At 30.4% G+C, this 20531-nt stretch overlaps 1 protein-coding gene across 1 annotated transcript; it reads left to right on the top strand.

Annotated features, from left to right (window-relative positions):
- The first annotated feature begins 1705 nt into the window (after window positions 1-1705).
- LOC106109010 (autophagy-related protein 9A) lies at window positions 1706-15887 on the top strand. Its single transcript, XM_013290400.1, has 15 exons — window positions 1706-2181; window positions 2928-3198; window positions 3331-3451; window positions 4045-4169; window positions 4599-4726; window positions 4817-5001; window positions 5271-5449; window positions 6111-6242; window positions 6581-6755; window positions 7341-7487; window positions 7836-7902; window positions 8753-8919; window positions 9404-9514; window positions 10418-10633; window positions 11521-15887. Exons 1-15 carry the CDS (start codon window positions 2013-2015, stop codon window positions 11626-11628), a joined length of 2301 nt encoding a protein of 766 aa, XP_013145854.1. The 5' UTR covers window positions 1706-2012; the 3' UTR covers window positions 11629-15887.
- The last annotated feature ends 4644 nt before the right edge of the window (window positions 15888-20531 follow it).

Below are 20531 nucleotides of genomic sequence, written 5' to 3' on the forward strand. Positions count from 1 at the left end.
CAGCGTATATAAATTTTTAGGAGCACGCGCACACCTTTGACAACTGTTTAGTCTCAGTTCGAATCCTATGAGCTTATATGGAGTTACGCACACTACTCGATTTTAATTCTGCAACTAAAGTTCAATTGGCTTCGAAACAATCAACAATCGCACAACTGTTGTGCGATATTTTAGCCTAAAGTGTGCGCCCGCTCTAATACTACAAACCATGGTGCAGTATCTTAGCTGACATAGTGCATTATAAAGTGAGATCACACATATTCAACTGTTTTTTTATTACATATTTTTTTCTATTATTTACTTCTACCTATGTTATGTATTTGCTTTTAACACTATATCGACGTACGATATGTCTAAGTTTAAATAAAGTATCATTTTTTGATTCTGTAGTTGTTTCAACTGTGGTTGTCTCGGCCGCCGTCGTAGTTGTAGCAGAAATTAGCGATTCATGACCTTGGTCTTTTTCAAATTTGTCACTTAATGGATCATAGCTGTACGAACCGAATATAGCACTAAAACAAATATTAATACAGTTTTAAATTGATATAGGTTCTTAATTAGCTTCTGTAAAAAAGACATAAAAATCACTCGTTAGAATGTTTTAAATATGGTATGCATGAATATCAATGTATGACAATGTGTACCTTTTAAAGCCTTCTTCTAAAACGAAACGTGGCAGCAGTTCTATACCATTGCCCGTAGCACTGAAGAAGAAACTAAAAAAATCTTGAAGTAAATTTATTTTAATAATTAAGGAAATTATAGTAACAGCCTTACTTTAAGATATGATATAAGCATTTACAAAGTAAAGGATTACAATTAATTTGCTTACTTGATGAAAAATCCATAAACATGTAAAAGTAAAAATGCGAACATTTTTAAAGCAACAGTTTTGATATTAAAAATGTTTTTCTGGCTTAGTTTTATTTTATGCGTAACAATAATTTTTATCGTCTCAGATTTTATTAGTTTTTCATGCAATCTTTACTCATACCTATTTTGAGTTCGTGTAATAAAACGAGTACAACAGGGTTTTGTTGTATCAATAACAGCATAGACCCCAAAAAGATGGTCACCCGTAATTTTGGTGAACATAAAAAAAAACTACGGTACGTAATAGGAATAGAAGTTGCCATCCAAAGGGGTTGTGAACAAGTCTGAGCATTGTTCGTAGTGCCCACAACGGTAGATTCGAGAAGGCAACAGAAGTTGCTGCTATACTGTTCTAAACTGCAACTTGGCCGAGGATGTGGCACGACAACAAATAACAGCGCCATGTAATAGCACTTTATCTATACCATATACATCTGTTTTATATATGTAGTCTGATTTACTTCGCAGTAAAGTAGCGATAATTGAGACTACTACGTCGGATAGTCAATTCCTCTTCTGTTATTATTTTATTTATTAATTCACCCCATTTCTTCCGAAAGAGATGATACTTTTTGTTCATATGCTCAGTTTTGAATTATACCGCCGCTATTGTAACAAAAATAATACTTATAATTATTAACATATTTTTAGAAGGAGAATAAATTGATCGTAATAAAATGAATGATATTAAAAATAACGAAAAATAATGCAACAGTTTATTTTTGAGAAAGCATTAAATTTTTGAAAGTTAAAACATAAAAGTCATTAGTTACCTATGCCGCGTAAAATGGAACGGGCTTTTGTTTGAGAAAATCACACAGCTGTCATTTTTCAGTGGTTTATTTTCGTCATTTCGTTTGTGCAGTGTATTCATCACTCTATTAGCCTTGCTAAATTCTTTGTATCCTTGAACTATTTTAGTTTTTGTTTATTCGAGATTTTTGATTCTCGTACCTATGTGTTCAATACATTTAATATTTGTTATAAATACCATTCAGTATACAAAAGAAAACTATAATCTTTTGAAAGTCTTATGATTCTGGGCCAAAGTCAATAACTTGTAGACAGCGTAAGTGGCCTCTGCGAAGAATAATTAGGCGTAGAAACCAAACGCAAGTATTGGAGGTTAAGACGAAATAATGACACAGTATAGACGGGATATAACGTATAGCGCTCTGAACAACGAATTAACTCCGCCGCTGGGAAGATCTGTGCAAGATGCCAATGCAGCTCCAACTATGATCACTTTGGACCACGAACATGATGATACCACCAATGTTATCATTCACAAAGTACCAAAAACTAAAGGTAATCTCTATTTAATTTTTCCTTTGTTTACGTACGCGATTAGAACTCTATTTATAAACAACGCAGAAAATACCACGCAATAAACTACAAATTTATATGAAAACAATAAATCCTTTGTTTAATATAAGCATAATAAAAACGTGTTTCAATGAAAAGTAAACTTAATTGATAAATACAATTAATGAATGTTTACATGATGTTACAAATAACATTTACAAAATTTAATACAATGATGATAACAATATGTTAAGAAATATTTTTTTATGCAAGTCATTTGTCATAATTACTTTATAACCAATAAAATAGAGAAACTGTTTAGAATAAAAGTTACCAATGTAAATTAATAACTTTTCATTATAATCTTAGCTTTTAAATATAAGTCTAAAGTAGTATCTGATACCTTTTTTTTAATACTCTCTTAGAGTGGGCTCTGAAATATGTCGCAATGGTACAACTGCTGTTCGATTGTCAATTGTTCCACAGCCAATTCAACTGTTTAGTTGCACAACTAAAAATTGAATAGTTTGTGTTCCTCCATATAAGCTCTCCATATAAGGACTCTTAATCTTAGCACATTCAACGCTACTTATTTAGCATGTTCATTTTCATACAAAATGGTTAGAGTCTCATCATTTATTTTAACACTAACATTAAAAGTCATTTATAGACAACAAGTGAAAACATAAATCCTCATTTGATATGAGTTTGGTCAAATTAATTGTATTCATAATTCTTTTTTGTTGTAGGTGGATGGACACATATTGAAGACCTTGATTCATTCTTCACAAGAATGTACAAATATTATGTTCGTGGTGGATTCTATCCTATGATTATGTCCGATCTATTTTATCTATTACAATTTATATTTATTGTATGGTTCTCGACTTTTTTAATCCACTGTGTTGACTATCCAAGGTTGTTCAGAAATGATGCAAATGCAAATCGAAGTGAGAAATTATCCATTAGTGATGTAGTTTACCCTACATCAGAATGTGTGAATAGAATATCATGGAAATGGTAAGTTTTATTGTTTTATTATGTAGAACTTGTACCAAAATTACATATTAGGCAAATTCAACCATGTTATCAGATCTGTTTGATGGTCTTTTATTAAGAAAAAAGTATGTAATAATGACTATTACTTTTCAGGTGGTGTGTGATCACATTATGTACAATTATTTGGTTTATGCGATTGTTTTTATCAATATACCATTTATATCACGCATATGATACGAAATTATTTTATAGTAGCGCTTTAAAATTAAATGAGGTAAGTGTTGAAAGTCTCGTTTCCTATTGCATCGACAATAATAATATGTAGTCTATAATTTTATGATATACTAAATGTTTGCTCGCGACTTTGCCCCCGTGTAATTAACCAATAATAAAATTATAGCCTATGTTACTCACAGATAAATTACCCTTCAAATGGTGAAAGAATTTTATGAAATTGGCCCAGTAGTTTTTACATGAATAAAATATATACATAAATACAAATGTTTTCTCTTTATTATATTAGTACAGATTGTATTGCTATGCATAAATACAAATAGAGATTTTTTTATACTTTGCATTAATGACATAGCTTGTTGCACATGTTTTTTTCTTTTGTGTTCTGATGATTAGATTGAATTTTATGGAAACATATTGTAGTGTAACAATTGTGTCCTATTATGCAATTAGTTCACATATACCATTCTTACATGTCTTTATCCTTGAGGATTTTTGTTGAAATGTAATAAAAATCCTTCAAATTCCTAACAATGTGAAAGTTTGATTTGTAATTCATATTAGTCATGAATACATTGAGTCAAATCAGTGCTCGCGTGGTATTATTTTCATGAATGTTTTTGTTATTTTCAGAATGATTTAGCATGGATAAATTGGTCAACAGTTCAAGATAGAGTAAGGGAAGCACAACCTGAACATCACATGTGTGTTCATAAACAAGAAATCAACGAATTAGATATATATCATAGAATACTCAGGTACATTCTGAATATATAAGAATAACATTGCTATATTAAAAATTTCTCCCTTTTATTATAAGTTAATTAAAGAATGATTCACAAATTTTAACTATAAAATTCTCTTTTGTGTATGATAATTCATTTTCTCTTTATCACAGTTCAATTTGGTTACAACATTTTTATTTATTTCGTTCACGTGGGATAAAAAAACAACAAAAGTATGTAGCCTATGTATTCATTCAGCCTATGTTCCACATCAATGCTAAATTTCATTGATATCTGTTCAGCCGTTTAGGCTACAAACTCTAACAAACATCCATCCATCTAAACTTTCGCATTTATAATATTAGTATGGTAATACTTAATAGTTTGTGCGTACAAATTAGTAAATTGCAATGTGATGTTACATTTTAAAAACTTTTTATTTATATTCCTCGTATTTTTTAGGTTTGATAATTATATGGTTGCAATGGTTAACAAGAATCTACTACCTCTGCAAATTCATGTGCCTTTTTGTGGTGATTTTCATTACTTGTCCAGAGGTTTGAAATGGAATTTGGAATTTCTGCTGTTCTGTGAGTTTGTTCTTTAATTTATTAAAAAATGTTTAGTATTCTAGATAATATAATGAATGTTGGTTATATTAAAATGATTTTGTTTTACAGCCAGTCCATGGAGCCCTTGGGAGAACTGCTGGCAACTTCGTGAATGTTATAAAGATCATTCCAAGAGAATGATGCTTGCAAGACAACTAAATAGACAGATATTGCTTCTGGCGTTTGTTAATTTCTTACTAGCACCACTAATTCAGGGCTGGCAGATACTTTACTTCTTCTTTAATTATGCGGAGGTATACTTTTATATTATTATAACATGCTTTTATATATTAACATTTATAAGTTTAATTTATTATAACTACAAGAAATCCACACTTAAAAATTGATTCAAAGCAAAAGCAATCACTCTATTTACTTTGACAATATAAAAATAAATAACTACCTCTTATTATAAGAGTTTCTACATGTCCTTTTTGATGACATTGTGCTATGTATACACTTCTAAATACAATCTGAACACTTTTTTATTTCATTTTTAATTAATATTGATTGTTATATCTAGTTGATAAAGCGTTCACCGGCTTCGCTGGGTTTGCGCACGTGGTCATTGTACGCTCGCGTCACTTTGCGCCATTTCAACGAGTTGGAACACGAATTACGCGACAGACTCAATAGAGCTCATAAACCAGCGACAAAATACCTCGCGAGTTTCTCCTCTCCTACCACTACTGTTATTGCCAAGTAAGTTTGTTTTACACATTTAGTAGGAATTTTTAACCCTTTATTAATGGTCAATTCAAGCATCTTCCATGTCTTATATTGTTATTATCTTACTGTATTCAAAACAATCATACTAATATTAGATGGATGGATGTTTGTTACTTTGTAGCCCTAACTGCTAAATGGATCTCCATGAAATTTAGCTTAAATGTATAGTCTTAAAGAACACATAGGTTAAGTACTTTTTTTTTAATTTTCACGCAGAGTTGCGGACAAAAGCTAGTATTAAAATAAAAGCAATTTTAGATACATGAATATCATTGTTTCAAAATAAATTTATCTCATTTGGCTTGTGTACAAGTTTTAATAATGTAGAATAGATACTTTGTATTGTAAAACAGAATATTCGTGCCAATTACTTCGTAATAGCACTCGCATGTTTTTTAATTATTTAAATGTAGCTGATATATGCGAGCACTAATTAATATCAGAATATGAATTCTTAAGAAATCATTGCAAGTATTTTGTACGATTGATTAAGAGGACAAGATTCGTTTCAAACATTTACTTGTCCTTTAAGTGATTAACCACTTTTTTATTTTCATACGACTCCTAGACAAAGAATTATTTAATCTCGGTCTTTCTCTATCTTTTTTTTTCATAATATTATTTTTTTTTCTAGAAACATCGTGTTTCTGTCGGCGAGTGTCCTCGGCGTGTTGGTCGTGCTCTCGGTGTACGATGAAGACGTCCTCACTGTTGAACACGTACTTACTATCATCACCATATTGGGATGCGTTTTGGCTGGAGCTAGGTATCTCTATCTATCTTCTATCTATACATATAATAAAATTGAAGTGTCTGTTTGTAAAATCAAAAGAAAAGTTTCAGTTTTCGGAAGGATGATTTCGACTTATATTTATGATGATTTTTGAATTGTATTTAAAAAAATTTTGTCTGTCTGTCTGTCTCTCCGCAAGTCGCGTTTGTTTCGGGTAGTCTCCGAAACGTCTGGACCGATTTCGACCGAACTTTGACTGACATAGACGGCTCTATAACTCGCTGTTTTAATAATTTTGATAGAGAATTATGTCTTAACTGCCGCAAGTTATAAATGATGTTTTCATGTTCATAATTAGTGTTGTTTTTCAGAGCTCTGATAGGTGAAGAGGAGCGTTTAGGAGGTGGATGTACTGGTCCTGCTCGTGGTGAGGAGTTGTTCGTCCAGGTGTTGGGACATGTGCACTATTTACCTGCAGCATGGCGCGGCCGAGCTCATACTAAAGATGTAGCAGCACATTTCCAACAACTCTTTCAATTCCGAGCTGTAAGTATTATTTATATAGGGAAATTAGCTATTGTAATTTGTCTCTTGGCCCCTAAATGCATGTTTTTTTAATACCATAAATTGAACATAGGTTAAGGGTAAATAAAAAAAAATGTTTTTTCAAAATAGTCTATTGTGTAACGAAGAAAACACTGATGTATAAATACATTATCATGTATTTAATGGTTAATAGAAATTATTTTCTACAGTGGGTCAGAGGTTTATGTACTGGATTTGTAATCTAAAAGTACTGGGTTGAAATTCTGCCCTGTACCAATTTTCGGTTTTTCAATTTCATATGTACATAATTTACCCAACATTCTTACGGTGAATATGTGTGATGCTTTTATATTTATTCAAATACACTTTTATTTATAATTCTAGTAGCTTTCCATTGCGTGGATTTAAAAAAAAAAAAAAAAGTATGTAACCTATATGATCTTCCAGATTATCCTCTATATCTGTACCAAATTTAATTGAAATCCGTTCAGCCGTTTAGGTAACTCTAACATCCATCCATTTAAACTTTCGCATTTATAATATTAGTATGATTTTGTTTATTTAATGTTATTTGTTTTATTTCAGGTGTATATTTTGTTCGAGCTACTAAGTCCTCTCCTGTCGCCGTTGGTGTTACTCTCGCTAAGATCGCGTGCCCTTGATATTGTTGACTTCTATCGAAATTTTACAATCAGTGTGCTGGGAATTGGTGATGTGTGCTCCTTTGCTCAGGTTATTTTTTTAATTTATTATAAACAACTAATATTAAAGAAGAAAGATTCGTATTTTTGTATGTATTGAAATGACTCAAAAACTACTGGGGTAATTTCAATAATCCTTTCACGTATCAAAAGCTACATTATCGATGATTTATAGACCATATTTTTTTAATTTCACGCGGACGAAGTCGCAAGCAATATCTAGTAATTTAAATATTCATTACTATAGAAGTTTAAACCATTATTTTTAAATGTATGAACGAGTCAAAATATTACTATACTATAGTAATAAAAATTCCATTATATTGTCTATTTTAACATATGAGAGTTAACCTTCAGTTAAAATTTTGTGTATTTTTAGCTTGACATCAGACGCCACGGTCATCCGGATTGGCAGGCAGCGGGAAAATACGGTGAAAAGATAACAAGTAAGTTCTCATCGGATCCTATTAATTTAAATATAACTTTAATGTATATATTTTGTCATAGATCTTGTGGTGACAGTTTTGACGCATTCTAATTAATATCTCTACAATATTTTAATGTTTCAATAAATAAATGTGCAACCTATTCTATACATCTCTTATCAGCAGTCATACTTAAATTCACTCTGTAAGGCTATACTTCGCTTTTGTTACCTTTTACCTTTGTAGTCACAATATTAACATTAATAATGAAGAATGTACATATTCAAGCGCATAAGCTTTACTAATTGCCTTATGACGTCACAAATTAACTGTAGGTAAAATTACTTTTGATTAGCGACATCTTTACTTGAATGTATGAATTATTTGAAAATGTATAGTGGTAAATTCATGATATTTCACTTTTTAATCAACGATAGCGATAATTTAATATTACATAGCTGAGACGGTGGTGACGCAAATTTTGTGTACTGTTAGGATGGTGTTCTGTGGGTCCTTTAAAAAAACACACACACACAATTCATCTCCTGCTATATTTGTTGTATAAAATAAAAAGGTTACAGAATTACTGTTAACGACTATCGGACTGCCAATAAACGGTCTATGCGTAGCCTTTTCTAAATATTGGAACCGACGCAGATTTTTGATTACCGTTTTATGCTGGTAACGACTTGTTCATAACAGTACGTTTCATCTTACCAATATTATAAATGCGAAAGTTTAGATGGCTGGATGTTTGTAAGAGTGATGAAATTTAGGATCGACCTATCGGATAGTCTGTAACAATACATAGGCTACTTACTTTTGTTTTTTTAATTCAAAAGCAAGTGTTAAAATAAAGTGTTATTTACAGCTGGCAATGCTCAATATAACCAGGGTGAGGGTGGTAAGACCGAATTGTCTCTGGTCGCATTCTCTTGCCGTCACCCCGGCTGGCAACCCGCCGAGCCAGCGCAGCGACAGTTCCTACGATCTCTACGTCAGAGTATGCATCATGCTATACCAACTAATAATGCTTTGGTAAGTTAAAGATATCAGGTTAAAATGAAAGGAACAAATTATTATTCAAAGATAACTTGTTGTATAGGACTCTGGTTGTACCAATTGTTGATAACTGTTGTTTTTCAGTAAGTTTTATCGACATGTACGTTATAATCTCTATATTTTAATGAAATTCTTCGTTTCTATGAGGCAAATTTATTGAAAATTGAACAAAACGTCAAATAATCAAAATATTGCTTCTGAGAGGTTGCATGGTTTTCATTTTAGTCTAACTAAAATGCCGTTAATTTTGATGTTTTTAAATTCATGATCTTTTATTTCAAAGTTATTATGCACCTTCTGTTTTCAAAGATAAATTTCTAATATAAAATTAAATTTTATTTATAAAGTATATTTGTATCCTAAAAAGACAATAGCGTGGAAAGATGATCACCATTGATGATCATGAAAAAAACATACGTTTTATGATTTTTAATACTAATGTTATTTATAAATGTTTCAGAACAAAACAATGCTTGGCTCCTACATCCAACAGAGTGTTTTCGGCACAAACACGCCGTTGCCCGCCGTTCTATCTTATTACCAGCAACAAAAACCAGCCTATAGGTTACCTGTGAGTACAATAATTAATTATTTAATAAACTATAAAAAAGTTCTTTTAAATAATGTCAAGTATTACTAATTTTAATTATTAAACATTTTATTATTTTACAAAAGTATTCATCTTCATCATTAACAGTGGTAGTGCCCGCTTTAACATTAGCAGTGCAGGGCCGGCACGCCCCCAGTAATACCACGACCACACAGAAGACAGGCGTGAAGTGGAAGCAATTCCGTGTTTCGTCTCTGATGAGTGTGGTGCCGGAGGCAAGTCCCTTGCTCCTTACCACTCTTTTCTTATAAGGAGAAGTTGGAAAGAGGAAGTGGATTTGACGGTGGGGGAGATGCATGGGAAGGGGAAATATCCTCTTTATGTGCGTCTCCTCCTCCGTCGTATAAGGGTAGGCAACGCATCTGCAATTGCGGATGTCTATGGGCAGCGGTCGCTTCGCCATTTTGGCGCTTTCAGGTGGCCGATTGCTCGTTTGTCACCTTATGTTATAAAAAAAATCTCTCTGTTTTCTTTGGAGATTGTAAGAAAAAGTGTTTGCATAAATGTTTCTACAATACCACTGTATAATTATATACTGACTAGCTGTTCCCGTGCGGCTTTATTCGCATGATTTCGTATTACACACACAATTTTACATAAAGTGTGTGTTTAAAATTTGCGCTTTATTGTACTAAGTACTAGCGTTAGCCCGCGACACCGTTTGCGTGGAATTAAAACAACAAAAGTAGCCTATGTGTTCTTTCAGACTATCTTCTACATTTGTACCAAATTTAATCAAGATCCGCTCAGCCATTTAGGTTACAAACTCTAACAAACATATATCAAAACTTTCTCATTTATAATGTTAGTAAGAAAGATATAGATTCAATCTTATGTTTTTTAATTGTCAATTAAATATTTCAGGATATGGATGAAACTAGTGATGAAGACGAGTGTACATCAACTTCTGTGTCAAGGAATGTGGGTTCCGGTGTATCCGGTATGGGTAACCCTGACTCCGGGGTCTCTATCCCGGGACCTCTGAGCCGGTATGACCCCAACGTACTATTAGAATCCCCGGACGAGGCAAGGGATATGTCAGTTAGCACGCTCCATTTATACGACTTGCATCTATCACAGGTAACTTTTACATATTTATAATGTATAGTTAAATTTTGCTTGTGTAATAAATTAACTGACAGATAAGTTACTAGTATATTAAACTAGTTGATAAGTTAAACTTAACTGATAGATAAATTACACTCCAAAAAGGGAATTTAGGGAACTGTATAGTTATACAGTACTTTAAGGGGCTGTCCCAAATTGTAAATTGCCTGATAACAATGCAACATGTAAAATATGTGATGGAAATATCGGATTTTGTAACCTTATCTGATAGTGACGTCATATTTAAGCTATCTGAGCCTCTATCTGTCAGCGGTGGGAGAGGCCCTAAATTTAAACACAGCATGCCTCTTTTCATTCGAATTATTATAACATAAATAAGAACACATAGGTACTTATTACGATTTTAATCTGCGCGGACATAGTCGCGGGGTAAAACTGATATATAAATAAAAAAAACATAATAAAAACACGCTTTTGTCGCATGAAAAGTATTGTATTCCTTCCGATAGAAGAGCCTTTGAGAGAAATAGTGTTTTTGAATGAATTTAACTATATTCAATTGATCAGAAATAGAGAGAGGATTTTCTAAGGGAATGGATTCAGAAATGATGGCTGATAGACATGCATGGAAGAACAACACTGTTCCTACTCTCTGTAGGGACAAGGGAAGTTTAATATCATAATATAAACATATCTGTTACTAGCTGTTGCTCGCGACTTCGCCTGCGTGAAATTAAAATATTAATAAAAAAATGTAGCCTATGTTATTCACTGATAATGTAGCTTTTTAGTGGTGAAATAATTTTTGAAAATTTCCCAGTACTTTTGGAGTTATTTAAATACATACAAAAACACTTTTTAATATTTGTATAGACGAATAACTTTTTTTCTATATATAGGCCGGCCAAAGTGTATCAGCGTGTTGTACGAAGAACTGCAGCGAACGCAATCGCAGCGAATCCCGTTGGGCGTCCGGGGAAGAAACTCCACTTCTACATCGTCCTTAACAACCCAAAGCCGACCCAAAAACCCAGCCCGTATGGATATAAACATGTAAAACCTTATTGTATCTACAACGTCAATTAATCTACCAACTATACATCATGTTTTACAAAACTGTCGTAGTTGTTTTTTTATCGTATCATAAATGACCAATGTCTTCCTTTAAACCCCTCTAAACTCATTTTTGATTTTTAAGCCAATTTTTAATTGATATTTTAATCTGAAATCAATCAAATAGATGTTATTTTTAATAGTTATTGTCTAAAATTATGATGCACTTATTCTTTTTCGCACACACTTTTTAGATGTTTTTACTTTTGTGTTTGGGAAAAAACTTAGGTTTACCATATGTAAAATACAGAATATTTTAATTGATGTCCGTATACAAATTTAGTAACGTTCAACTGGATGTTTGTAATCAAAGATTTGAATACATAAATGTTATGTTATTTATACTAAGGACAAAGAATACCGAAATGTATGGAATATCCATACTGTAATTAATTAATTGTATATATTTTCGACAAGTTCCTTTCTTTCATCTCCAAATTACAGTAATGGAAGTTTTTCAAATCTACATAAAGTGGTTATTATCATGATAAAATTTTCCTATTTGATTTTATCCTTTGTGATATTTTTAACTGATTGTAAGTTTATATTAATAACCCATTTTAATTTAGTTATTAGTTCATCTGTGATTTAATTTTACGTTTTTTAATAACATATGAATCGTTATTATTTACCCTGAATTATTTGTACATACCCATTACTAAAGCCAATAGCCCATTTTTTAAAATTTATAATTATCTTTTAAAATTAAAAGATGAATGTACATTTATAATACATTATGTATTTAAATCTTTGATTCAGATCGTAGGAGGTAATTATTGAACACGATCTGGAAAGAGATAGATAGTTGTAGAGCGCTATCTCTGTCGCAAAGTTCTATCACATTCATTACGGAAGTGTGCGACAGAGACAACATTATAACTGCGATGTCTGTCTAAATTTGATATGTTCAACGTTTGTTGTCGATTAACGAAGAATTCCACTGCTGTGACACTTGTATTATTGTAGTTTCTGCTTTATCAGTAAGAATGTATGTGTTAATAATATAAACGGCAGTGAAATTCTATCTTTTATAGTATTAAAGCATATTTGACAATATAAGTGATGTTGCGACTTCGTTTTTTGATGTTAGTGTAAGATTGATTGGTGTTATTACTATAAGGTCTTTCGTATTTATACGTGATGTGAATTCAGGTTTAGGCTAATTTTAAGGGTCGGCTGTGTCTTGGATCTAGTAAAATTTAGTTTTTTTATTACGTTCAAAGAAAAACAAATGGTGATGGAATGATTACTTGGAAAATTCATAGCCAGGACAGTGAGAAAAATAGATGTTGTTCGAAAGAAATTGCAACAGCTTTAGTACAAGTAAATTTTTAACTAAAATTTATTTGTCGAATAACTTGTATGAAACATGTAAAAGATTTGTTTATACATGTATTTTGGTAGTGAGGTAAAGGGCAAAGACGGTGCTTAATATTTTAAGGATTACGTGTGCAAGCCAGTAATGTTATATATGTTATAAATAAAAATATACTATATATATACAAAAATCTTTTTTACAAATAGATACATCGCTTGATTGTTCCCAAATTCGTAACTTTATATATGTATCGGGATATGTATCGTAACATCGGAAATACAGTTTTTCAAGCCTTTTTAAAATTATTTGTACTAATGTTGTCAATTTATTAAGAAAACAAAATCACCGTAATTGGTATTTCTATGTATATTTACTTTCAAACGCACATAATAAGCGTCGAATTATAAAGGCAGAAGGATACAAAATAAATTACAACTCGTCTATAATTTAATAGCTTTCATAATTAAATCGTGTATTGCAAAATATGTTTATTGAATGTCGAATTACACTTTAAATGTTACTTTGGCATAAGATTTACATATAAAATAGTCTTCAAATTAGAAGAATCATTTATGCGATGTTTTAAGTTATGCTGAAATACTAGTTATCTAAAACGGTCCAAGTTTTTTGAATAATCACAAAAATGATATAGTACACTTATAATTTGTGTCAAAAAACTGTCAAGTAATGTTTAAACTATATGTCAGTAAATGTTGACATATTATTTCATGTCTATTGCAATCGATTTTCCCTTTAGGTAAAAAACCACACATTGTCATCTTTATCGTTTAGTTAAAGAAAATACAGACAATTTTTCTGTACAGGTATATTGACACTAAATAGATAATAATATGGATGGGAAAAAATAATTGTTCAATTAATTTTATTGCGATTTTAAATTAATAAGTAAAGTGTAATTAAATTTTTAACAAGCTCGTATTTTACAAACGCATTACCATTTCGGCAATTCAATAATATAAATATTTATATATTTTTTTTATTCTTAGATACAGTAATTATTTGATGCTATAAAACACGATGAAAACATGTTTTCTGATGTGGAATTTATTAATTTTAGTCCTATCAGTGTTTGATATAAATACATACGATTATGCTTTGTCGATGTGACGAAACAAGATATTCTTGTTCAACTTGATCTTTTAAAGAATTAGGTCACAGTTCATCATGTTTTAGATTTTTACATAAAAATATAAAAACGTAAGGTCTTCGTAGGATCATTTCTATAGTGAGATCTTCACGAAACATAACAAATGTGACGCAAAAAAAATTAACAATATCAGATACATTTAAACTTATTGTTTACTTTTATCGTGAATAATAAAAAAAAAACATAAAAAATAGCTACTGCCGATAGAAATATCAATAAAGAAGGTTAGTTATCTGTGTGCCTCGATTACCTTTTAATACTGGAATTAAACGGTTTGTTAATGTTAAAAATCCATATAAACAATAATTTTAGCAGTTACGCGTACCATGTACATATACCATGTTGACAATATTTTTTAAAACTTTTCATGTAACAAATTAAGATATTTATATAAGGTTTTAATTTTAGAAATCATTTAAACAGGTTATAGTTAAATTTATAAGGCATGACGCTATTTTTTCTAGCGCTTTCGTGTAAAGTTGGCTAAGCAAGTACGATAATCATTGTACAATATATTCGGCTGAAATACAAAAGAAATCGAAGAAATCACGTATTAAAATTGAAATGTAAATTTTCAACAAGTAAATCAGATCAGTAACAGAGCAATAAATTTACATTATGTTGTACAATACATAATGCATAATATAAATTTGTAGCACTTTATAATAGTGATAAAAGGTTGTAGAAATGTCGAATAAACTCGTAATTTGGCAAAGATTAGTAAATAACACTGTTATTGATATTAAATACCACTAAAATCCAAATTCATTACAAATTTTGACGTCGAAGCGAAGTGTTTAACATTTGTCTAAAATTTGGCCAAAACTGCACTAAAACATATACACGCAGTTAAAATAATGTATAAATTTTTACAGTTGTCATTTGAACATTTTTAAAAATATAGTGTTAAGGATTTTACATTTGGCGTACATTGCAAGCATATTGCAAATCATATAGAATTTATTTTATATACATGTTTATGTGCGTATGGCGTGGTTTGAACTAGATCTTGGTAAAATTGTATGAAGTTATGTAATATAAGGGGATGACATTATTTTCTTAACTGTGACACCAGAGTGTACGAAGTAAACACTTATTTATGTGAATATTAAAACAGTCGGTTACACAAGAGTCGAGTAATTAGCCACAAGTGACTAAGGTAATCCAAATTTTAAACTATTCAAAATAATTTCACATAATCAATCCCAGTCCAATATTCTTAAATACCCAAAACTAGCGACGCTACTTTGTTGCACTAATCTTGTATTTTATCTAAAATTGTAGTTGACATTTGCAGGATAAAATTTATTGTAACATCATATGTGGTTAATGAAGTTAGTCTTCCATAAATTCAATAAACGACGAGCGACTTTTCCATTATACTAAACGTTTTTTACAAAATTAAAGAATTCAAAGTATTAAGAAAAATAAATTATCATTAATGTCGCAAACATAGAGTATGATTGTTATAGAATAATGCCTTAGAAAAACTAGTTCAAACCAATGCCGTAATTCAGTGCCTATGCAAAAACCATTGATAAAACACGTTAAGGACTAAGCTGCTAGATATTTTATGATACAAACAAAATAATTAATTCAATGTGATGTCCACTGCGGTATGTGATCATAAACATAATTAGAGAAAAACAAAAAGGCATCAAGACGAATTAAACTATGGCTACCATTTCAAATTTTGTATTAACAAACAAGCCAAAGTTTTGCTTGAAAGTGCGAAGAGTCATACGTTTGGAATAAACTATATGAAAAATGTATTTACACTTAAAGTGATGCAATATCGTGAAAATTTGTGACTTAATTCGAATTGTGCCTTTTTGTTTGTTTTCACTCATTATGTTAAAGTATATATAGATGATAGAGATACGAAGAAATCTGATAGCTTCATGGGAAAGATTTTTGTACGTTAAAAATAAAGAAAAAAAACACATACAATAATACAGAAGGCAAACATTAAAAGTTTAATTAGTCATTTACTCTTACTATATGCGATTTTTCTAAAATGTATCTTGATATTGAAAGAAATTGCCTAAAAACAAAGGAATCTTATTTGCAACTTAGATGATGCATTTTTATTGCAAGACACAAAGAAAGTTATGCGTCCGCCGACTAAATCGTGAGTTGTATGCTAATCTTTACAGCTCTAGAAAATCGTTTTAATGCTTTAAAATTTCCGACATCTCTTCCATTATTATAGTCATGTACTCCTAATATAAATTCTATTCACTTATAAATGCTTGATCTCAATGCGACACCAACTTTAATATTTTAAATTTCGATTTTATTCATAGTTATAATAATACGAATGCCAATATTTTTCTATATGAATTATGGAATATATATTTTTAAGATACAGTGTGATAGTAAGGCACTTTTTTACAATCATCTTGCATGTTGCTGAATACCTCAAACTGTCACAAAAAAAATTATATTTCATGTGAACGCGTATTATAAATGTGAGTTAATATTAACTTTTATGATGACTAAAATAATTCGCATGTAAACTTACCTAAGATGGGGTGAATAGAGAAATAACTTCGTAAATAAACAAAAAGCCAGAAGAGTTTTTACACCATGTTTTATTAAAATTATATTAATAATTGTCAAAACTTTTCTGGTTTTATTTCTATTCACCCCATTTTATTGTCTTGGGTATTTTTAATCCATTCTGTATATTTGATAAATTATATGTTATTTTTAGCATTTAGTGATTATTAGTTTAGCATGTATATGAAGTAATGTTTTAAATCTAGTATAGAAATTGTAACTTTTTGAGTAAAGCGATTTGTATCTGTCCGATTTAATGCTGCTTTCATATAATTGACGACGTTGGCTACAATTGAAAAAAAAAATCGTTTGCTTAGTGTACTACGATTAGGATTTTAGTAATAGTTCTTAGTGTTTTGACATTTTGTAAATTGCACGTATTTCATAATTATTTAGTAAATCTTAAAGGTATATTCTGGCATTCAATAATTAGATACCCATTTGCGATGTAGGTAATGATTGTTGTATACCACTGTATTATTCTGAATCAAACTCAATATCCAAACTAATTTAAAACTAAAATAGAAACTTTTTTTTTCTTATAGTTTCGATGTCATACGTTTTAATGGATTCGTATTTAAACAATGTACACATTTTAACAATTTACTTTTAATTATAAAGTTATTGGATTTATCTAAAAAGAACATATTAAAAGAAAGAAAATCGCAACCGATTCAGTGCTAAGATTTTTTTGGCTCAATGTTCGGAATTGGAAATACAATTGTGAGTGAATAAAACGATACAATATGTAAACCAACTTTACACTATGACAACGAATGATATATCTGTCTATCTAGCGACATTTCCGTCCTCTTCTTTCGCACTTAATGTTTGGCTGTCGTTATATATTAATATACTTTATTATACAATAAATATGTATTATTCAATGCAATATTAGATATAAAGTGACATTATTGTCATTTCATTGGAATTTTAAAATATTAGTGCGTGCTGTTTATTCTGTATTGTATACAAGACGACGTATAAAGTAATAATTTCGAGTTGTGAATTTTTTTTAAAGCAATCGTAATTGATGCAGCTGAAAATTCATTATAATTGTATAGTCACTACTAAAAGTCAATTCGCTTTTGACGAAAGTTGTTATAATTAAAAGGCAAAGAAGCTACATACTGTGTTACTTCTGTTTTAATATTTGGCTGTGTATTATTTAATTTTTATGTTCTAATTATTTTTAGGTTATATTTTTTGTATATATTTGACATCAAATTTAATTTCAGTTTTTAATAATTTCCATTAAAGAAATATGTTTTTGATTGTTTAAACATTTTTAGATGATTTCTTAAGGAATTACAGTACGTAAATTTTAAATACCGTTAAAAATGGCAACAAACAATATTGTGATTAAATAACTTAAGACATTTAAACATTTTACAATTTGTTTAACTTATCGTGTATAGAAATATTTGCATACGTCGTAAAAATATTGTGTTTACACTATAAATACCGAGGATTGATTTGTATAGCTTAAAAAATTATCAACTTGTGAGATTCCTTAGTGATGAGACAGGTTCGAAGATTTTTAACATTGTATTTCTTTAATTCATCGAACACTAAATATCATGAACCAGTTTGTAAAGGTAGCTTTTGATGCGATGAAACAATCGTAAAATATATTTACTGCAGTTATTGCATGGAAAACGTAAATGTAACCAACATTTTAATACTGTATAGAGTGGTTTTCTGTATTAGCAGTATATAGTACAGGGGTTGTCAACTTGGATTCCGATCTATGGACTTTGAGTTATTGTGATATGTGATATATAAGTATGGAGGTTAGAGTTCTATCGATATCGACGACAGCAATTGATCCAAATGTTGACCACCCTTGGAGATCTTATCACGTGCCTCTAAAAACATACTGTTTAATTACATGCATGGTAATCAAATAGACACAAAGCGTACATTTCGGTATATTTCAATAGCTTTAAATTAGATTAGTGTTTTGTGCTAAATATATAGTGAAATTTTAAATATCTGCCATATTTTTTATTGAAGTATTTACTGAAAGCGTAGTAATGGGATAATAATGCGCAATGTGAAACGAAATATAAGTACAAAGGAAAACGTTATATGTATATCATTATTATCTATTGATAGTCAAGAATAGCGTTAATTTTGCCGTCAAAGAAGGGTGTCGTCGCTACGTGAGACGTCATTCGTTTGTCCATCCCTTTTATATCTCACTTGCTCAAAATATATCTGCATACTTTTAACAACATTAGAATATGTGCTATTTAAAAAATTATGCAAACGAAATTCAGGACATCTTAAACACCATGTACTGGTTTAAGATAGTTTTGGTCATACGTTGGTTTGCAGTATTAACGTTTGCGATATTTTGCAGCAAGTGAGGTAACATAGAATGCTAGAATACCCAATGAGCGAAAATTGAAATTTATCTATTTAATATATAATAGCAACAGTTATGTATATGAATAGTTATATAATCAGCTATTTCTTGAATCATAGATAATTAAAATAGGTGATAACCGCAAAGCTTCGGTCAACCTTACCCTACTTTATTTAGCATTGTAATTACTTATCGAGTTCTTCTTGTGTAAATGTAGATTAAGATTTTACAAAATGTATCCAACATATTTGACACATTTTAAATTCGACACGAGACGAACTCACGATACTTTTTAACATTTGAATCTTTGCTTTTTATAGTTTTAAGGCGTATGAACGTAACCCTAGTTAGTAAATAACTTAATCTTTACATAATGTTCTCCTGTATTGTATGTTGTGATTCACTATATTGGTATTGTGACGTTTTTGTGTTGACCGAGCTACGGGCTCTCGGATCGCTTCAACCAAATTTGTAAATATTTAGCTCAATTTATCAATAAGTACGTGTAAGTGTATTGTGATATGAGTATATTTTTTTTTGTTTTCCTGAATTTGCAATAAGTTTAGCTAGTTTTTTTTCTAAATGGACATCAAGTACACGTAATACAAAATTTCATTATTTTGATATAAGGGAATAACTTTTATGAAGATGTCACTATGGATATGCTACAATCATTATAAACATTGTCAATAAATTAAAAAAAATTATAATGATGTTTTATTTCGCTCAATCATACCCATATATTTTTTTCGTACTCTTAAATATTTGTTAAATATCAAAAGTAGTAAAGAAGGCAAAGGAGACCAATTTAATGCCAGGGTCCAAATAGCGTCTTTACGCAATATTAACTGGGATTATAGAAATTTTTTAAATGATACAGTTACTATGTATCTCCAGTACAACAATGGATCTTGCTGAAATTCGGCATAGATATAGTACATAGGCTGGTAGAGCAGCTGGGGTTATTAAGGTTTTTTTTTTAATTCCACGAGGACGGAAACTCAAGTATTACCTCGTAAAGAATAATGAGACATTGATATGGCCATCCGTAACTAGTCAAAGTAGTTGTAAACCTAATAGTACCCTTAGAAAAGGTGTATGATAAGGCTAGACGGGATGATTAAATCGGTAGTCAAATGAATGAGTAAAATCCCTGGTTACAAATTAATCTGAGATCTATGCTGTATAAGGAGGGCGGTGGGCACATAAATACCCCAACAACTCAAGTAAGTTCTAACAGGAATTCAGTTATATTATTTCCTGTTTCGCTGACTATTCTATTAAATTATTAAGTTGTAAGGGCTTTCATTTCTTTAATACTGCGCAATTTTTTATTCAATTAATGATTGCAAACACGTATCGTTGTTTTAATAAGACT

The sequence above is a fragment of the Papilio polytes genome, unplaced genomic scaffold, assembly GCF_000836215.1.
Source record: "Papilio polytes unplaced genomic scaffold, Ppol_1.0 DF821388.1, whole genome shotgun sequence".
Taxonomy (NCBI): domain Eukaryota; kingdom Metazoa; phylum Arthropoda; class Insecta; order Lepidoptera; family Papilionidae; genus Papilio; species Papilio polytes.